The 21,762-nt window shown below is 35.5% G+C and overlaps 1 protein-coding gene across 1 annotated transcript in view; it reads right to left on the bottom strand.

The window, feature by feature from the left end:
* CEP85L (centrosomal protein 85 like) overlaps positions 1 to 21,762 on the bottom strand; it is a 96,409-nt gene that overhangs the window by 53,216 nt on the left and 21,431 nt on the right. The window contains exon 2 of the mRNA XM_015829121.1: positions 17,884 to 18,045. Coding sequence (XP_015684607.1) covers positions 17,884 to 18,045 — 162 coding nt within the window. The remainder of the gene's footprint in view (positions 1 to 17,883; positions 18,046 to 21,762) is intronic.

The raw sequence follows: 21,762 nt of genomic DNA, 5'->3' as shown, positions 1-21,762 counted from the left end.
CTATTGAGCAAGGTGCCACCTATGCTGTACTTGTGCAATTGGTTTTTCTTGCCTAAATGTAGAACCTTGCTTTTTTCACCATTGAATTTCATTTTGTTAGATAGTGCCCAGTGTTCAAGTCTGTCCAGATCCTTCTGTATCTTAAGCCTGTCTTCTGGAGTGTTGGCTATTCCTGCCAGCTTGGTGTCGTCTGCAAATTAATTTAAAATACCACTTACTGGAAGAAGAAGCACTATTTAATATTTTCCTGCTCATCTAATCTGAGCATTTTAAATTTGAATAATATATTAGAAACATCTTTCCCATCCCAGCTGCATTACATAGAACAGAAGATTAACTGACCAATATATGTATATTTAATCAGCTATAAATTCACTGGGGCATATACTCAGGTAATAGGATTAAGTGGAAATAAACAGATGGATAGAATTTGGCATGAGTTTGTCTGGACTTAGAAAGACAAAGATAGGAGATCATCAAGGAATACAAGAATTGTAGGCTACATATGGAAGACAACAAAAATATCTTAGAACATGGCAGTGGCAGACTACTGTATTTCTGTATTACCATGAAGAAAACTACATGGACTTGTGAAGCTACTAGGAATCAAGCTCAAGGTTTTTACCAATGCTTAATAGCAACTGCATTCAGTTTCCTGTGGATATTGTTAGAGCAGGGGTGTCAAATTGCCGGCCCACGAGCCAGACGTGTCACCAGGAAAACGCGCCCACCCCATTGCCGGCAATGGAGAAAAAGCTCTGATAGTTGCGCAATTTCACGTGACGTCGTGAGTTTGACATGTCTGTGTTAGAGGAACAGTCACGGTAGGTTTACTCTGAATACCAAGTAACTCTCCCCCCCCCCACCTTAAATTTTTCTTCTTTAACTGCGACTCAATGAAAAGGCAGCTTGCATTCTGATGGGTTCTGCACAACATTCAGCTCTTCCAAAGTCTCACATTTTGAAGTCTGTATTGATTGCTGGTTCCAAATAGAGTGAAAAGTAGAGTGAAAGTAAAGTGAAGTAGAGTGGGGGGAAAACCAGGAGTTAATCTAATTAAACAGAGATGATAATTTCCAACTGTATAACCAGGAATCATATGATAACCACTGGAACCCATATAATTTTGCCAAGTCATTTGCACTGTTTAGGGGTTCAGTTACCATTTTTAATCCACAGTTAAATGAATGTGTACAATGGCTGTTTTCACCATCAATAACGAAAAAAAGGTGCTAAAAGTACTTCTATTCAAGGAGTTGTGCATCAACAACATGACTTAATGATACCTCTGTGGGGTTTTTTCTATTTAAAATAAATGTTAGTTACAGAATTTTATTTCACTGTAGAATAATTTCTTGGGAACAAAGTAAGCAAAAAGAAATGCCACTACAATGTTTAAAGTGTTACATTTTTTTCTTTTTGATGAGGCTACAAGGCAGCATAGTGGGGGGTAGCTTACAAAACAAGTTATTCAGGCCAATCCTTTCTTCTTCTTTCATATCATTATGGTCTGCACCCAAAAGCATAATATTGCATTTTTCTAACCACCAACCACACTCAATATCTTAATGTTCTACTATAGAGCTATATTGAAAAATGTAAGTAGGTCTCTTTTTTCACTGAACAAGTCAACAATAGGCTCAATTGCATTAAGATGCAACTGCTCTGCTGTGTTCCTGGCTAAAAAAGAGAGACTAACACAACAGAAGTTGCCATAGTACCGCAAATACAAAGCCAAGATAGATGCAGTTTGCTAGTAACCTACTTAATCAGTTAAACTGGCTATTTGCATAAAAACTGCCTTACCAAATCAGGTCATAGCCCCATGAAATTCACTATTCAGTTTTCAACAGACAGAAGCCAGATGCCATCAAGAAGCCCAACAATGAAGGCTACAGCCCTCCAGGACTAGAAATACATTATTTCCATTACATGAAAACGGAGAACCATTGAAAGCTTATGGTCAATGGATTTCTCCACTGACCTTTAAAACCAATAGCTATCATCACTGGATATCAATTATAAACCAATTCAAGAGAATTAAATAAATGATAAATGGTATTTTAAAAAAATATACACCAAGAACATCTCACATATTATCATAACTGTTGTTACAGCTGTAAATTTAATAAAAGTCATTGCAAGAACAATCCTAGAAATATAGTGTTACTATCTGTATTATTTGAGATACCTCATTTACAGATAGTTCCTTCTATATTGGAAGGCAGATCTTCTAATGCTTTATTTCTGCCTGTAGAATGTACATTGATGCAATGCCTATGACTGCAAATTAATCAGGTTAGATAGAAAACACAAGCCTGGACTTTCCAGTTTTGCGCGATAGCGACTGATCATGGGCTTGCGGATTCTCTGCACCCCCATGGCTAATTTCGCCTGGGGACCCTAAATGGGTCTAAGTCGCTCTGGAGAGGCGACAAAGAAAGAAGGGTGCTCCAGCGATTCTGGAATGGCCGTTCCATTCGACTTGGGGAAAGCCTTCTAACCCGACAGGAGAAAGGCTGGCCACATTGCATCAACCAGCCCAAGCTACCAGCAACTGAAGTCCCAAAGCACTAACCAGCACAACTTTGAACAGCATGCTTGAAACTGGGTGAGAAATTTGATCTTCTCTTTTCTATTTTACATTTAATTTCCTGGAAAAGATCCCCAAGAAGCAAAATACCTCCGAAAGGGAAGGAGGGGATTTCCGCCCCACACTTATACTAACGGAAGCAGCGAATTAATCTTTTTATGGAGGATCAAAATATATGAAATAAATATAAAACCTGAAATTTAAAACTTAAATCTGGATAAATCTAAAATTTTTTGAATGGTTAAGACTCTCATTTTAAAGATAATTGTTCATTTTGGAAATTGAAAAACAAATAGTTGCTGACACCTAGTGGTGGATGAAGACTATGACAGCTATGACTTTAATATAAGACTTGGCAAAAACTGGGAAAAGCTAATCTGTATTTGTGACCTTCAAAGTTTTAACAACTAAGAACAGCTGTGACCAAAAAAAGACAATAATCTGGGCTATGGACAAAGAGAGAATTATAAATTTCAGGGGAAAAAATCTTTTTTAAACTATTTGGATTTCAAATATCTATTTAATTGGGACTCTAAAGCTATTTGCAGAGAAAAGAAAGGAACAGAAAAACTCAAATTCTTGGTCATCATGGATCAGAGACATGTAGAAAGAACATATCAAAAAAACATAAATACTTCACAGGAGGAGATATATAGTATACTGCAACTAATTCAAACAATGACTTTAAACCACAAAGAAATCCAAAATAACTTTGAAAATATAAATCAATCTATTTTTAAATTAACTTTACAACAAAAAAATTCCCAGAATTTTTTTCTCTGCTCCCAGAGAAGAAGCAGATAAAACAGATAAATGGATATAGAATTGAGAATAGAGACTTAAAGATGGAACTTAACAAAACAAGGAAACATGATTTAATCCTAGTGGAAATAAATTCACAAGAATTGGAAAAAACAACTTATCCCTTAAGACTACAAAATATATCTGAGGACAAGAAAACAGATTGGACAAAATGGACTGTAGAGATGTCAGGAACATTGGAGAGAAAGGAAATGATAAGAGAAATGACCCTTGTGGATGTTAAGTGAACACCATGGTTGTTAAGTGAACACCACAGTAATTAAGCAAACCCACTGCTCACTATATGTATTTTTTTCCAGAAACCATAAGTAAACATTGTTTTCTGGGGAAAAACCCATAAATCATGGCGATGCAACCATGGGACACTGCAAATGGCTGTAAATACAGTTGCCAAGCATCAAAAATGCAGTCATGTGACTGTGGGAAGGGAACACATTGTAACTTCAAAACCGAATCATAAGTAGCTCTTGGGGAGGGTCTGTTGTAATATCGAATGGTTGCTAAATGGCCAGCCATAAGTTAAGGGCTTTCTGTATTCCTATAGCCTAAAAGTACAACAAAAGACTTATCAGAAACCTATTGGGGTAGAAACCAATGTATTTTGGGGCCAGCAAAGATTCTAAAGGTCATTGAATAATAGAATCAAAGGACTGAAAGGGACTTGGGAGGTCTTCTAGTCCAACCACCTGCCCAATACAGGAGACTTTATTCAATCCAGGACAAATAGCTGTTTTTTCTTGAAGATCTCCACGGATAGAGCACTCAAACTCCAAGAGGCAAGCTATTCCACTGAGTAATTGTTCTCACTGTCAGGAAATGTCTCCTCAGGTCTGGTTTAGATCTCTCTTTAATGAGCTTCTACCTATTACTTCTTGTCCTGCCCTTAGGTGGTTTGGAGAACAGGTCAATCCCTTCTTCTCCAATGACAGCACTTCAAGTTCTGAAGACTGCTATCATATGACCCCTAATCCTTCTCTTCATTATGCTAGATGTACCTAGTTCCCTTTGCCATACCTCATACAGTTTAGCCTCCAAACCCCTTATCATCTTTGTTGCTCTTCTCTGCACTCTTTCTAAGGCCTCAGCATCCTTTTTGTATTTTGGCGACCAGAACTGGATGCAGTATTCCAAGTGTGTTCTCACTAGTATAGACTCTATAGAGCAATACTTTCACTTCTCATGATCTTGACGCTATCCCTCTATTGAGGCAGACTAGAACTGCATTGGCTTCTTTGACTGCTGAAGCACACTGCTGACTCATACTTAAGTGGTGGTCCACTACAACACCAGAATCCCTCTCACAGTCACTATTGTTGAGCCTGATATTGGCTATTCGATGCATTTAGTTTTTTCTACCTAAGTGCAGGATCTGACTTTTCTCACCGCTAAACTGCATCTTGTTAGATAGACCAACCATATACCGTATTTCATAACCAGCAGTACCAAATATTTATTATATGTAAATACATATTCTTTTACTCTGCTATATAGCTATAAACCTTTTTATAGCACAGCCTATATCAATGGATGGAGATACAGTTTCAGCTACAACCAAATTCTAACAACCCCCACAATATTGGATTTTGGTAACAATTATTTTAAATGCAAAATGTAATAATGTTTTACAGTGTGATATATCTACAGTAACTATTTAAGCAAACATAGCTTAGAGAAAAGAGAACTGATAATAATTACCATGACCAATACAGGAAGGGTTTTTTTTTCCTCAGCTTTGATTTCTAAACTAAAAGAAAAAATTCCTTGGAGTACTACTTTTTCAATCAACGTAAGATGCTCTCAATACAAATCTGGAGAGACTACCTTACTGTTAAGTTTCCTGGCACACTTTCATTCTGTCTTCATTGACCTTCTCTCTTGCTATAAATCACAATTAATCCCAAGACCTTGGGTCCTGTGGCTGGCTCGCCAGCAATGTGGAATTCAGGTTGGCAAGCATACAGGTTCATTCAGTTTTATCCTTGATTTTTTCCCACTTACTACATCATCTAATTTAAGTAAATGTAAAAAGGCCATATATAATAAAAATGTCTGGTCACCTGAAATGAAGGTCAATGCTAAGCAAAAGGATTTTATTTTTAATCATACTCGATGCTATCTGCTCATCCCTCTGCCAATATTCCTCAACACGATTTAAAATGAATTTACCCTTGTTTTGTTATCATAGTGTACTATATTTTATTTTAAAACAGTTATTTTGACTCTGCTACTTGTACTGCTCTTACAGAAAAAAATACAATTACAAATGTACTAATGGCATGAATTATTGCAGATTTTCCCAGTTTATCTGAAAGAAAACTGCAGTTAATTAGTCCCGACTGATTAAAGAGAAACTCAGAAAAACTACTGTTATAATTTGTATCAGACATTTTCACTTATCTATTCATACCAAGCAAGCCTATTAAAAGAATGTGTTTGTAATAGCTTTCAACAAGCTGCAGAACAAATAGGGTCCCAATGGAGATGCTCCTTGCTGGAGATGGTTGATAGGATAAAAAGACGTCATCCCCATGCCTTCTGTCCCCTTGTCTTGGTTCCTATGTAACACTTTTTATTTTAATTGTTTTTATATTTATCCTTTTTATCATTTGTAAGCTGCCCAGAGTCGCCTTCTGGATGAGATGGGCAGCATAAAAATGTAATAAATAAATAAAATGGAGAAAAGACAAGTAGGACTATCCCTATGCCTCCACTTAGAAACAAACAGGTCTTTTGTTCATCCATAATAGTCAGCTAGTGGAAATCTATTACTTACTAAATCTGAAGGGGTTCTCCCAGCTGGTTTTTAAATCAGGAAGAGGCACCTGATGCCTCTTCAATCCCATTTTCTTGTATATCTATCTTTTAAAATGTAATTTTGGAGGGTAAGACTGTCATCCTAATAAATTTTATAAAATATTACAGTAAATTACTTTTGGATATGTAGCTGAAAAAAAGTATTACAGTGGATATAAAAAGTCTACAAACCCCTTATTTTTCCCCTTAAAGAATTTCAGTTTGTTTTTCAACTGAATTGTACAGTGTACATGTTCTATTAAAGGTGAAAATAATTCTGAAGTGATTTATCTCTGGCATTTTAACAGGAGTGTCCACTGTATCTACTTTGAATAAATAAAACAAAAAATTAAAAACCTATTGTAACTATATAAAGAATTCATACCAAGGATAATGGATTTTTTTCCCACTACAAAATGCAGAGTCAAATCTCATAAGAAATATGGTTATGTACACAAAATACAATAAATGCTCACATGGAAATTTTCTGTAGAAATCATGCTTAATTAACAAACTAGGTATCACATCTAATATCTTGATTGCAGTTTCCATCAGATAACATTTGGACATAGCTACAGATAAATTGGAAGCAACTGTTCTAAGTTCTAATTTCACTAGATGGCAAAAGGGCATTTAAAATTATTTAGACTGAATGCATACGATCTATTTTAAGAACATATGTGTTTCCGTTATCTTCTGTTCACTGAAACATAACTTGGTGTCTTCATCATGCAACATTACTTTGAGGCATTCAAGAAGGATATACCTTGTTTCTTTTAATTTTCAATTTGATTTTCAAACCATGGCTTATTCGATTAGATAGGATTCAAATATTAAAGGTGAGATGGATAACGAATATTATATTTTTCTATATGCGGATATTACAGCTTAGTACGACAGCCCTGTCATTACTAAAGCTTGTTGAAGTGATACAGCAATATGGTTTATATTCTGGCTATACTTAGCTAATTTAAAGGAACTGAAATCCCCAGGACCAATTAATTATACTTTAGAATTCTGAAAGAATTAGAGAAAGTGGTTACACAGCCACTAACTGGAATCCTGGAGAACAGATGAATGTCATAGAAAACTAGAAGACAGCAAATTTAGGAATATGGAGGGCTCTAGAAATTACAGACCTGCTAATCTGTTGCCTATAGTGGCAAAGTCCTTGTTGTTTAAATCATTAAACAACATTTTTGTGAGCATAAAGGGGTTGAAGAAATGATTATACAATCTGCAGATTACTCAACATTATTCAACTTCCTAATCTCTAAACTGTATTGATGATCTCCCATCCAAGTGCTACGCAGGTTTACCTTTGCTTGCATGGCTGACTGGGGAATTCTGGAAATTGAAGTCCATATATCTTAAACTTGCTATGGTTGAGAAACATTGATGGAAAAAGTCTCTCAACTTTCAGGAGAGATACCTCTATGGACCAAAGTCATGAATATGGTTTTTTCTTATGACTAATTTCATAGAAAAATGCTTAAATGCTCTTTCTGTTAGCCCTTTTGAAAATTCTCAATTTTTCCTCATTGTTATAATAGGTTTATTTACTATTTCCAGGGTAGTGTATTCTAATGTTATATAAAATCTGATATATGCAAGTATTTTCATGTTCCTGGTAATGTAAATTCCTAGAGCTGTTTCTCCACAGCAAACTAAATATTTAACACTCTTAATACAAATTGTGCTGAATATTGTTCATAACCACCCAGGCAATTACGGACAGTATATGGGGTAGGCCAACCACAGCCACTATTGATCCAGTATGCTCCTGGAATATCCAATAAGAAAAACTGGGCAACAAAGTGGACAGATATAAGTGTCAGATTTCATTTTAAATGAAGTATAAAATATAAATATAGATATATTTATAGGCACTATTTGTATTTTAAAACCATTAATTTCCTGAGAAATATAATCCTATACAGTAGTTGTCTGCTCAAAAAGAAATCCCATAAATAAAGCTTTATCCCAAGGAAAAAGATACATGGCTATAGTTAAGAAAAGTCTGTAACAGAGTACACTATTCAACTAGCGGTTATGTATTTTAAATGACTAAAGAGTTACAAGAAGGATAATATAATATTTAAGACTTTTATTCTTCTGAGTCAGACCAGTGAGTAGCGTCTAACCCAGCACCATTGCCACCAACTAGTGACTTTTCAGGGTTTCATGTGAAGTGTTTCCAGCACCACCAAGAAATACTAGAAGGCAAAGCAAATGCTGGAAATCTCCACAGACATTTAGCTATGCAGACTAAACACCCTTCAAATGGTATGCAGTATGAATGGAGTTCCATTAAAAAAAAATGCAGATTACAAGATTCAGGTGATTCTGAGGGCATAGGTAAACCTCCAAGTGGCCTTAATGACTCTCAAAGAGACTGCTAACAACCAGATAACTGCAAGTAACATAAATCCTTCTATTCTCCACCACTCGGTCAGAACTGAAGAAGCTTCAGTGAAGTGAAACATCTTCAAAGAAAAACAAAGTCCACCTGCCTTTTGAAAAAGCACCTTTGGGATATTTGTGATGATATGTGCACCTAGAGAAGCAGGGGAGAGGAGAGTTTTGACAGAATTTTCCCAGAAAGAGATCCAGATTAAGAGACTGCACAATTCTGAACTGAAGGGAGGAGGGAAGAGGTTCAGGGTAGCCACGCCCTATAATGCCTCAGGATATATCTAGCAAGTTAGAAGGTTATAGCTTAAGTTTGGCAAAATTCTGTCCTTAAGCAACTAAAGGATTAGACTCAATTGGATTTTGCTGGGTCATCTCTAGGCTTGGGCCTGACATCTTATCAGGCACAAGCAAACATAGCCACCTGTAAATAGTTAAAGTAAGCAACTTTATTGTCTACTACCTATGTTACAAGAATCTCTCCAGACTGCTTGCCTGTCCCTGGAATGATCAAATAAGGTTTCATGGATCTTGGGGGAGGTTAAGCTTATGCCACTTGGGGCTATGTAACGATGGCATTCAACAAAAGCTGGCTCCTCCTTCCTTCCAATCTAGCTGGCAGTTTCCCAACAGATTATTTTAGCATGCAAATTTTATGCTCCTGAAAAATAAAAAAAAATAAGCAACTTTCATTTATGATAATTAAACATTATCATATTTGAATACAGTAATAAACTTTGTGCTCCGTTCATTAAAATCTCCAATTCAGTAAACTAAAATGATTTAGTGTTGTTAAATTATTGAAACTCATTCTCCTCCCTCTCATCCTTAAAAAGAAGCTATTTTGCACAGTGGAGTTTCTAATGTCTCTCACTGTAATAACAAATCCAGCCCCAACAAAGCCACTAGGCTGAACTGTGACACTCAGCAATTGTATCTGCATACATACTCTTGCACACCACACAGAATGGTAAATGTTCAAAAGCTTGGGAAAACAGTATTTTTATCATCATTCAAGTATATGATCTTTTTGCACAACAACAACAAAATAAATCTCCTGGATAAGCTAAAACCAACTAAAATATTTAAGACTGGGTCCACATACTCATTAAAAGGTAAACTAGATTAGTAGAAGAACCCATAAGCTGCTAAAATTGTTTTTTCACTAAATATTTCAGATATAGCAGAACAGCAGAACATCTATGCCATTAGAATACGTCATAACATTTTCTTAATCCTTAGGGTCACTGAAGAAAATATGCTTAGACTTGCTTAATTTTGGCAAGTAACTGCAATACATACTCAGAGACTATAAATTAAAAACTTGATTTTTAACACATGTATTGGAAGAACATGAACTGTTACTGAGTATCTTTTTTCAAAATAAAAGTAATATTCTCATGTGCTCTTTAAACAACAAAGGAAATATACCATGTGAAAATATCCAGATTTAGTCTAGGACTTCTTTTATAGGTAGACCTCGAGTTACAATCAATCATTTAGTGACTATTCAATGGTACAATGCCACTGAAAAAAAGTGACTTATGACTGGTCATCGCACTTATGACAATTAAAGCATTCCCCACAGTCATGTGATCAAAATTCAGGTGCTTAGTAACCAGCATGCATTTTAAAAAATTGCAGCATCCTGGGGTCGTGTGATCACCTTTGGTGACCATCTGACAAGCCAAGTCAGCGGGGGAAGCGGGATTGGCAAAAAAAGGTCTTAAAAATCACTTAACAAGTATTTTGCTTAGCCATGGCCTTGTGGTTCAGAGTTGAGGTCTACTTATAGTTCCTAGTTGGACCAATGAAAATGAGGAGCAACAATTTATACTGTAGTGCAGGGCTCCTCAACCTTGGCAACTTTAAGACTTGTGGACTTCAACTCCCGGAATTCCTCAGTCAGTTTGCTGGCTGAGGAATTCTGGGAGTAGAAGTCCACAAGTCTTAAAGTTGCCAAGATTGAGGACCTCTGCTATAGTGATTTTCAATTACGTGCTGGTGAGGAGTTTAGCAAAGGAACAAACCGCCAGCATTTTTACAAAATACTGGAACCATCATGTTTATTTTCATTTTACAAACAGACATAATACATAATCACTGGAGGTTTGAACATTTATATATTCTAATGCAGAAGAGAAAAAAACAAATAACAGTTTTGGCAATCCTTTATATAAATATATTATAGTAATCCAGTTTCCATCTAAGCTATATTAGATTGCTATAAAGATGATGTTAAAGCATTAAAAATCTGTTTTTAAATATAGTTCAGTGAGAGAATGGATTTAATCCAGAGACAATCAGTGATAATTTGCCATGCATTCAATTCCATAATGAACTTGTTATATAAGGTACCGGATAAACTGTTATTTTTCCCCAAAGGATTAAACTCTATAAAGTATGTAACTTACATATAATATCATTAATATTCTACCTACTTGTTAAAGGGTGATTGCTTTAATCAAGCCCCTTTGAAGCACTAAGACTACAGGTAGTCCTCAACTTATGACCACAATTGAGCCCAAAAATTCTGTTGCTAAGCAAGGCAGTTGTTATTGCATCGTGCCCCATTTTATGACCTTTTGCAATGGTTGTTAAGCAAGTTGTTAAGTGAGTCATGCGGTTGTTAAAGCAAATCTGGCTTCCCCCATTGACTCTGCTTGTCAGAAGCTCCCTAGGAAGGTGGCCCTGGAATGCTGCAACCCTTGTAAATACATGCCGGTTGCAAAGGGCCCAAAGTCTGATCATGTGACTATGGGGATGCTGCAATGGTCACAGGTTTGAGAACTGGTCATAAGTCATTTTGAAGAGTCATTAAATGAATGGTTGTAAGTCGAGGACTACTTGTACAAAAATATCAAAACTTATAAAAGGATAACTACATCTTATTAAAAATACATTGTTTTGCATTCAATTGAAATCTTTCAATCTACAGGCCCAGTGAAGTTCTGGCGTGGTAGGATTTGGGGGGGGGGAGCATGTTATCAGTGCAAAGGGGAGGCCTTGGGTGTTGGAAACACTAGCCCCGCCCCCATGGTGTTCCCCACCCTGAGATACCTCATGTGCATTTAACCACCATGTGCATTCGATTAACAAATTCAGCAATTAATGAATTCTCATGTTATGAAAGTAATTGGCAGGCTCTATTACATTTGAAATTTGAGGATTACCTGTATGTGATATTGATTGGTTACTTAGGTGTACTTGGACATTTTAATATCATTTTAGGTATTTTGTTTTAGACCTTACAATAAATTTTGTTATTGTTTGTTTGTTTTATCATATCTAACTGTAGTTTGAATGTAGGGATTTTTTGTAAGCTGTCTGGCAAGAAATAAATTCAATAAACAAACATTCAAGCATTCCATCTGCTAACTTGATACAGGTATTAAAAATTCCACATTGTACCTCTGAGCTCCGACAATGATTTCAGATTGTTAGTGGAATTTCTGAAACACACATATTGTTTCACTTAAGACTTAAATATTTCCAGTTGTAAATCATATTAATCACTATCCATATGGACAGCACAGCTCTTTTTCTCTAAGTATAAGGTTGGGGAGAACCAAATTGCACAATTGAAACACTGAGAGGAAGAATTAAAAGCAGACTGTGAAAAATATAAGAATACAGTAGGGTGGGCAATTCCAGCACCTGCTTCATCCTTCTTCTATCTGATAGGTATTAATTCAGGAAGAGAACCAACTTGAAACATTAAGCCTAGTGACAGTTGAAGAGCTTTGTGACCATTCATAGTAATGTATATCCTGGGAGAAAGCAAAAGGGGAAAATCCCTTCCCCATGAACCATAATCCTTGGAGTCACAGCTTTAATTTTTACAAGATTTCTCTTACAGAATGAACAATACAGAGCAAATATGCAGGAATTATTTTTTCCATATGCTTCTCAACAACAATCAGCATTCACATTACTTTTTAAACAATGAATGATACTGTAATAATTGCTTTGCTTCCTATAATTTGATTAGTGTAGCATGGTATGCCTTCTATCTTGTGTTGGTTGATTATTATTGCTTCAGGGGCAACCTCTACTCTTTCTATGACCTTATATTTTTTTACAGTTTTCATGTAATTCTACTCCCTCTCCCCATGTGGCATTGAGCCTCCTAAAGTACAATTAATGAGATTCATAGCCAAACATTTTGCTAAAGAAACTTCAAGCTTTTATTTTAAAAGAGTTTGATATTGTTTATTGTTTCTTTCTTTTTTGTCTTTTATAGTGAAGTAATTTACAGAACACTTATTATAATTTTGTATTATCAAATTTATATATTATTTATATATTATCCAATTTATTAGGCATTTTGAATTACATGAATTTCAGTGACAGAATTAAACCAACAATCTTTCAACTTAATGGCTCATGAAACTTAATGATGTCTGAATTTGACCTGAATCCCAGACCTCTTTTTATGAGGAGAGGAAGAGGGGATAAATGTGCATGTTTATCAAATATGGAGAACAAATATATTTATATCCATATTTTAAATTTAGATAATAAATAAAGACTTTCAGTAGACACAAATAGTTGTTAGATAACATTTCTGATATCTATGCTTCTCAAAATCACAATATTTCAATATCTCATTAGTCAACTATTAAAGTTATGTAATAGCACTTTTTATATTGAAAAATATTATGTCTATATTTAAATTCAAAAGGTTAATATTCATATAATTCCTTTTAATGGTGATTGCTTAGCAATAGTTAAAAAACCAATAGAAAAATGAGAGGTATATTTAACTCCAGTTCAATACAAAATGAGCAGGTTGGTCTACAAAACCATTTTTGATTTACAGCCAATTTGACTTTTCAACTAATTACAGTCTACTGTTACAGATTCTTAGAGACTTTCAGTCTCCAACTTAAAAATCAATACAACATGCTGCCAAGACAGTTGCTTCCTCCAGTAAGTACATTTCTTAGAAAGGGAAAAAAAATCTGGATGTAAGCTTTTTGCTTTTCTCCATGGAATTCCATCATGTTGAAAGATATCTACATTTTCAACTCTTTTCTTTCCTCTTCCTTTCTAACATTAAATATTAGTTTATTATTACTTGAATATTTCCTTTTAGTTGGAGCACATAATGTCACCAAATGCACATTATTAATATTACTAATTATTTATATTAAAGGAATAGTTTAAAGATAACTTAGTTTTTAATAGAGAGTCTGTTCCTATATTCCTGCAACAATTACTTTGGGAACCCCTGAAACTAACAGCTACCTTGAGAAACTAATGTTTTCCACAATTACCTTTCCTGGTTTACAACGTGATCTGTACACCTTATTATATTTATTTTCAACTAATCTCCATCAAAGTTAGCTAATTTCCTTCATTTTCATAGACACAAAATGTCTAAGAAGCAATGGTTTGGTACAAGACTGGAGCTCTAAGGACTCTTCACAGAAGCAATGGGGATCCAAGCAAAGATTTTCTGATGGAAAAAGGGGGGTTAGCTTTCTAGTTGCTGTTGCTGCTGCTGCTGTTTTTAAGCCTATGGCATTCCTTCCTTTACTTCTTCAGAGGGTCCCCCAACTTTGTTAACCGTATTTCTGTATTCATAGGGATCTGTGAGGTGCATGGAGAATGAAGGACGAAGGCTACCTACACTCAAAGGGAGATTAAGTTCAAAACTTCTGTTCTTCCCAATTCTGAATCTAAACCAATTACAGCAAGGGTGTCAAACTGACGGCCCTCAGGCCGATTTCATCATACCGAAGCCACGCCCACCCCACTGCCAGCAATGCAAAGAGTCGCGATACGTCGCGACACGTCACTTGACGAGTTTGACACCCGTGAATTACAGTATCTTCAAAAACTCTGCAGGATTCTACCCATTTCTTTTGCATGCAATGTAACATGGTAAAACAACAAGAACTCTATCTTTGCATCTAAAATGATAAGGAGAAAGCAAGTAGATAGGTACAATATATTACAATTAATTCTTAAATGCCCAGTTACAGATCACTGTTAATTATTTCAAAGCTATACTCTGTACACAGTCCTCAACTTAATTTCTAAATTCAGAAACGATAGAATTAAACCTGTATGAAACTCAAACTCTCTCCCTTAGGACTTTAAAATCAAGCTCCGACAGTAAAGTCTGCATTCCATAAGGTTAAGGAACATCACAATTCTAGTTAACGACAAGCAAGAAGGTTCTGCCACTAGAGGTTGCTAGGCCCTCTTTCTAAGCAGCACTTGTAAAAGATCCATGGAGGATGAATGGATTTTCAGGTTGGTGACATAATGGGGAATATCTTCCCATAGGTAGCTGGGACCCAAGCTTTAAAGGATTTATATGTTTAAACAAGCAATCTGAATCTGACTTAGAAATTAATATTAAGCTGGTGCAATTGAAACAAGATAGGTAACACAAGCTCTTCAGAGGTGATACCAGACAAAAGCCTAGACCCAGCATTATGAACCTGTTATCATTTCCAGGTTTACTTCAAAGGCATATCAGTTTAAAGTACATTACAATACAGGTAAGTCCTCGACTCACTACCATTCATTTAGTAACCAAAGTTACAGTGGCACTGAAAAAAGTGACATGACAATTTTTCAAACTTACTATCACTACAGCATTCTAGAGGACACATGATCAAAATTTGGACCCTTGGCAACTGGCCTGTATTTATGAGGATTGTAGTGTCCTGGGGTCATGGATCATCTTTTGCCATCTTCTAACAAGCAAAATCAATGGGGAAGCCATGTTTATTTAACAACTATGTTACTAACTTAACAAATGCAGTCATGCACTTAGCTGTGGCAAAAAAAGTTGTAATATGGGGCAAAATTCATTTAACAAGTATCTCACTTAGTAACAGAAATTTTGGGTTCAACTGTGATTGTAAGTTGAGTACCTATGATCTATGTGAGAGGTAACTAGCACAACTGGAAGCCTGCTCAGCCTTATCAAAAAACGGTGAAGTGATGTTCATCAAACGTAACTGAAAGTTGGCACTCATCACCACTGCATTCACGTGAGCACTCGGGGCTGTTGCAAGATTACGAAGTATCGCCAAACTATGAAAGTACTCTTTTAGAGGAACTGCAACCTCAACACAAAAGGCAGAGCAGTATACTGCCAATCAAAAAGAGTAATCACTAAGAACCAAAGCCTCGGGCTTGTCTGGATTCAGTTTAGTTTGCTTATGTTGCATCCGCACTACAATGTGGATCAAGCAGGAGGTGATTATGGAGGCCTACACATCTGCCAAGGAAGGGAAAGGGAAGATCTGAGCGTCATCCAGTAAAGACAGCACTGGGGCTTGTATTTCCTGATAATTTCACTGACACCTTCATACAAATATTGAAAAACATACGTAGTAGAATAAATCATGAGGCATTATGCAATCCAAAAATTTTGGGGAGAAGTATCATCAGTAACCTGCCATACAGATAAAACCATGTTTGCAAAGCATACTCCTTATATGCTGCTTTGCACAAAAAAGGACTGTCATGAGCAACATATTTAGCGGACAGAGAAAAGACAGAACATTCATCTAATAATATATATATATATGATAATTCTCTATTTTTCAACCAAAATAATCCTTACTAAACTCTGAAGCATTACTCATGGAATGTCATACCATTCAAAGAAATGGAGCATATAACAATATTAGTTCATAGACTTTTCATAAAAATTAGTGAGTCTGAATAAATATTATGACTTCTTTCTCTCTTATAAAATAATCAGGCTTTTTTTAAAAAAAAATCCTTATCTTCCATCCACTATTATTTCTTTTAAAAAAAACAAATACATTCAGCTGAACACTTGTTTCCTCTGCAGCTCAGATATAAAGAAAAAATAAAGTGAAGCAGCCACTGAGCACAAGATTCTCATTCAACTGTTAACCACTGTTCAGTGCAATGCTATCCGCTCTATAGCTGGGTTTTTTTATCTCCTTTCACCTCTTTTCATCGCATTGTACCTCTGAATTTTAAGGCCTAAGGTATTTTCAACATATTGTATTTAAGAGCATGAACAGTTTTGTACTTCAGTTTATTTTCAAGTAGCAAAATATTTTTGAAAGAAAAACAAATCTGAAATAATATGTTTAACTGAGGCTTTTACCATAGTGCCCACAATTGCTTATCTTTTTGGCAATTATTATGATACTCCTTAGCATTTCTTCTAGGAACAAGAAATGCAGGCATTTAGAAAAAGGAAAAAAGAAGACTCGAGAAATACAGGGAAAAAATATTAAAATCGATATTCTTTGTTTGGCAAAAACAATCAGGAAACAGAAAGAACATGCTGAGGTTAATTTTGAAATGGGCAACAACCATAAACCAGATTGTAACCAGTTTGTTAAAATCAAGCTACAAGCAGGAGCAGGGATAAATTATTCTGTACTTTTCCCACACTCTCTTGAAAGATACTATAACTGCAACGTGTTGGGAAGCAAGATTTACAGTAGTGGCCAAAATTGTGGAAACCTTTTGGGAAAAGTGGTTTTTCCGTAAACCGGAGAGTGCATGATTTTGTGTGCTGCCTGCATCCTGGGGCTTTGCTTGTTTGTGCGGACCAGTTGCTGGCATGTCACAGCCCAGTACTGGTCCACGGATCGGGGGATTGGGGACCTCTGCCTTAAGAATATTTTAAAGGTAACACTAGGGGAAAAACTAATTTATCCCACCATCTTCAATTAGGAAAACACGTAAACAAGGATAAAGTATATGCATTGTATTGTAAATATATATATATATATGCAGGTCTTGGCATATTCGGGTCTTTTCCCATGTAAGATTGAGAGTATCTTGGCGACGTTTCGACGAGTGGGACCTCATTGAAACGTCGCCAAGATACTCTCAATCTTATATGGGAAAAGACCCGAATACGCCAAGACCTGCATACCTGTGAAAATCTACGAAAACAAATACTGTGTGTGTGTGTGTATATATATATATATATATATATATATACACACATACATACACACACACACACACACACATTCTCAAATTAAATTATTACTTTTTAAATAGAAGGAAAACAAAAATATGAATGCAATCCTATACTTTATTTATTTAAATTTAAATTTAAATTTAAAAAACATAATAGCTTTTAATTCCAAAGTAAATCATCCTTAAGACCATATTGCATCTTTTAGTCTTTAAAAAGGTCACCTTAAATCTCTGTATCTTTCTCTGCTTTTTAATTATTCAAACAACAATTATTCCTGATTTTCTACTAGATGTCCTTTGGTTTAGGCATATCTACTGACCTTCCACACTATCAGAACAGGAAGTTCCAACACCTGTATCCCCACTGTCAGAAGCTATGCTGTGTCTTCTGATATGGGTACTTTGGCGGCTGGGTGGACCTGCTGTGGCTTGCCACAGAGAATCAGTACCCGAAAACCATCCTGATGAAGAACATTCTGGACCTGCATAGAAAAAAAAAGGGTTTAAATACAAAATTAACTTAAGATGAGTTAAATATAAACTCAGTTATGTAGAAACTACTCACAACGTATAAAATTAAAAGACAAGAACTTTATAGCAAACAGTTTTGTAGTTTACTTCTTAATGCATGAATTTTTAATATGAATAAAAAACCTCTTGTAGCTTGGAATAAGTATCAGCATTAATCATTTTTTTTCTTCTGTTCAATGTGAATTTGCTTGGGATTTAGACTAGACTTCAAAATTCAGTTTACAAAATTTAAATTTCCTTTAATAGCATTTGAGAAGTAAGCAAGAAATTTTAGGTTTTGGACATATGAAGAATTATACTCAGTGTTATAAAAGTTTGATTCTGCCAAATTATATTTGCTGAAATAATGGATAAGTACAATCAATTTATATGGTATTCATGTATCAAATCCCAGTGCATTTCTTTACCACAGATTTCCATTTATATTAAACACAGAAAACCTCTGATTACAAAGCAAATTTCATCAACCATTATATTTAATGGAAAAATTTAAAATATACAATCATAAGCAATCTAACTTGACAGTATACAGCACAAAACTCTGAAGGTTAGGAAAAAAATAAAGATTCTATGACCTCTGGCATTTTTTATTACAAACAAGACGTATTTCACTATTCCAGTAAATCAAAAGTATATCAGATTTAAAAGAGCTTTAAAAAGAATAACTATGAAACAATTACCTAATGAGGAAAACTGCATTGTTCATAGTTATACAAAGGTCACTTTATAACTAAGCAAAACCAAACAGAAACCATTCTTCTTTTATACAGTCATTCAGCCTCATTTAATTATGCAGTTGCCAAGATTTTAAAAAAGCTGCCTTTTTTTGTAATTGTTCCATATTTTTCCAGTTTTTTACTCTTTTCTACACAGAGAGAGAGAGAAAGAGGAACATTCGAGCAATTTACACTTTGTAGAACACACTTTGTGTTCTAACTACTCAGACAGAATCTACTTTCTGTAATTCATACTACTAGCAGTTATTTAATTCTTTCTCTTTCATCTTTATTTTTGGCACAACAGAAAGCAGAGCGTTGTAATTTTTTTCCCCAAATTGTTCTATCTTCCATCTATATATCTATCCATCATATTGCTACATAACTCACTGATCAACTTGCCTTGTCTTTGGCTAGGAGAATTATGTATCCTGCTACAAGTCTACATGGTTATAAGACAATGGCATTCAAAGAAGAAACTTAGGAAGGAACTGCTCTAATTGATCAGGAGGTTAAAAATGGCGGTAGGAGATTTGTATCTTTAGAGTTGCATGGTTGATATAAGCCTTTCCAGTAAACCAGATAGGAAACACTACTAGAAAACTTCGTTCTACCTTATTGTAAAACCATATTAATATAATATTACAAGTCTGAAGGTACAAACCTCCTGCTACCACTTTTAACCTCCCCGATCAATTAGAGCAGTTTCTTCCTAAATTTCTTCAGTGGTCAGAGAGGGCCCCTCCCTCTCTTGCCTGATTGTTTCCTAAGCAGCATCACTTCCTCTTATTCCCCCCAAGGTCATCCACACATTCCATTAGATCTACTTTCATCCCTTTCATGATAGTGACAGATCTTGCGGATACTTTTAATACTGATAATTGGCTGAGTATTAATAAACCATAATTTAAAGGCAAATATACAGTGGTATGTGTGTGAGAGAGATCTTCTCATTTAAAATATGAGGGCAATTTGGAAATAAACCTCCATTTGGTTATCAATGACAGACACTCGCAGATACAGAACTTTTATTCTACACATTAGAAAAATACAACATTACATTATTGTTCGACATAATCGCCATTCAAATTGAGACACTTGTCATAACATCTTACAAGGTTTGAATTTCCTTAGTAGTAGTCGCTCGGCGCCAAATCTGGGCTATGGGGGTGATCAAAAACATCCCAACGGAACTGCTTCAAAAGTTCTTGGGTGCGTCTAGCGGTGTGTGGGTGAGCATCATCGTGAACCAACACATCAGAAGTGGTGCCATAGAAAATCCCGCCAAATGTGAAGATGCCAAAGGAGTACTGCTAGTAAAGTTCATGGGGTGCGGTTCGACCATCAGTTTAGAAGTCTACTGTGAAACGTTATGAAAACTCAGACGAGCCATCCATAACAAGTGTCGGGGCATGCTGACTTCCAGTGTGGTGTTGGTTCACGATGATGCTTGCCCGCACACCGCTAGACGTACCCAAGAACCTTTGAAGCAGTTCCGTTGGGATGTTTTTGATCAAGCCCCCCATAGCCCAGATTTGGCGCTGAGCAACTGCTACTAAGGAATTTCAAACCTTGTAAGATATTATGACAAGTGCCTCAATTCGAATGGCGATTATGTCAAAAAGTAATGTAATGTTGTAGTTTTCTAATGTATATAATAAAAGTTCTGTATCTGTCTGTCATTGATAACCAAACGGAGGTTTATTTCTGAATTGCCTTCATATATTGACTATAGGAAGCTGCACTGAATGTTAGATAAAATATGTAATACAGGTAGTCCTCAAGTTACAACAATTGAACCCAAAATTTATGTTGCTAAATGAAACATTTGTTAAGTGAGTTTTGCCCCATTTTACAACTTTTCTTGCTACAGTTGTTAAGTGAATCATTGCATTTGTTAAGTTAGTAACATGGTTGTTAAGTGAATCTGGTCTCTCCATGGATTCTGCTTGTCAGAAGGTCTCAAAACATGGAACCGTCATAAATATGAACCAGTTGCTAAGTATCTAAATTTTGATCATGTGACCATGGGGATGTTACAATGGTCGTAAGTGTGAAAAACAATCATAAATCACTTTTTTTAGTGCCATTGTTAACGTTAACGGTCACTAAATGAACTGTTGTAAGTCAAGGACTACCTGTATATTAATCTAAATGATTGCCACTAGATCTATGATTGCCTCTAGAAATATAAGGGGATCAGATCAAATCTGCTACAACCATATCTGCAGAGATATCTTTGCAACAGTTTTTCCACGATCCAGTAATTTTCCAGTTGAATTACTGTATAACAATATACTAGCACATGGGGTTTCCTTTGAAAATTATTCAGAAACTTCAATGAGTTCAAACCAGAGCTGACTTGTATGATATATATAAGTGCTTTGCTATATGCACTGGTGGTCAGGACATTTTTCAAGGTCTAATTTGAAATAGTATTACTCTATAAAGCCTAAATAGCTTTCAGTCGTGTAACCTGAAGAAGTGTTCCTTCTCATTTTCCTATTAGGACACTAACATCTCCACTGGAGACCATTATCAAATTTCTCTCACATACTGAAAGGGCTTTTTCAATAATGATGACCTGAAGGAAGTAATTTAGGGCATTGTTTTTACAGACAGTTTAGGGAGTATTAGGGAGTATTTGCAGACAGTTTAGGGAGTAATAACTTTACTAAAACTTTATCTGCAATTCTGCCTTTTACTACTGAAGGGGCTTTCACATCTCAGTGACACTATATAACTGAAAGTATAGATTCCTAGTAAGCTTAAGCATGAAAGGCAGATCATAGGTAAGGAATCAGAGTAAATAGGATTCACTGAAAAAGAACACAACAAGCCTAGATTTCTGATAAGAAATACCCCCCCAAAAAAACCCAACAATACATAAATTACAGGAGACTGAAATGCTTAATTTGAAAATAAAATATTATATGTCAAATAATACAAAAG

Source organism: Protobothrops mucrosquamatus, unplaced genomic scaffold, assembly GCF_001527695.2.
Source record: "Protobothrops mucrosquamatus isolate PMUCROS unplaced genomic scaffold, P.Mucros_1.0 scaffold_230, whole genome shotgun sequence".
NCBI classification, from domain to species: domain Eukaryota; kingdom Metazoa; phylum Chordata; class Lepidosauria; order Squamata; family Viperidae; genus Protobothrops; species Protobothrops mucrosquamatus.
The sequence above is the reverse complement of the archived record's forward strand: the minus strand, read 5'-3'. Positions and strand labels throughout refer to the sequence as shown.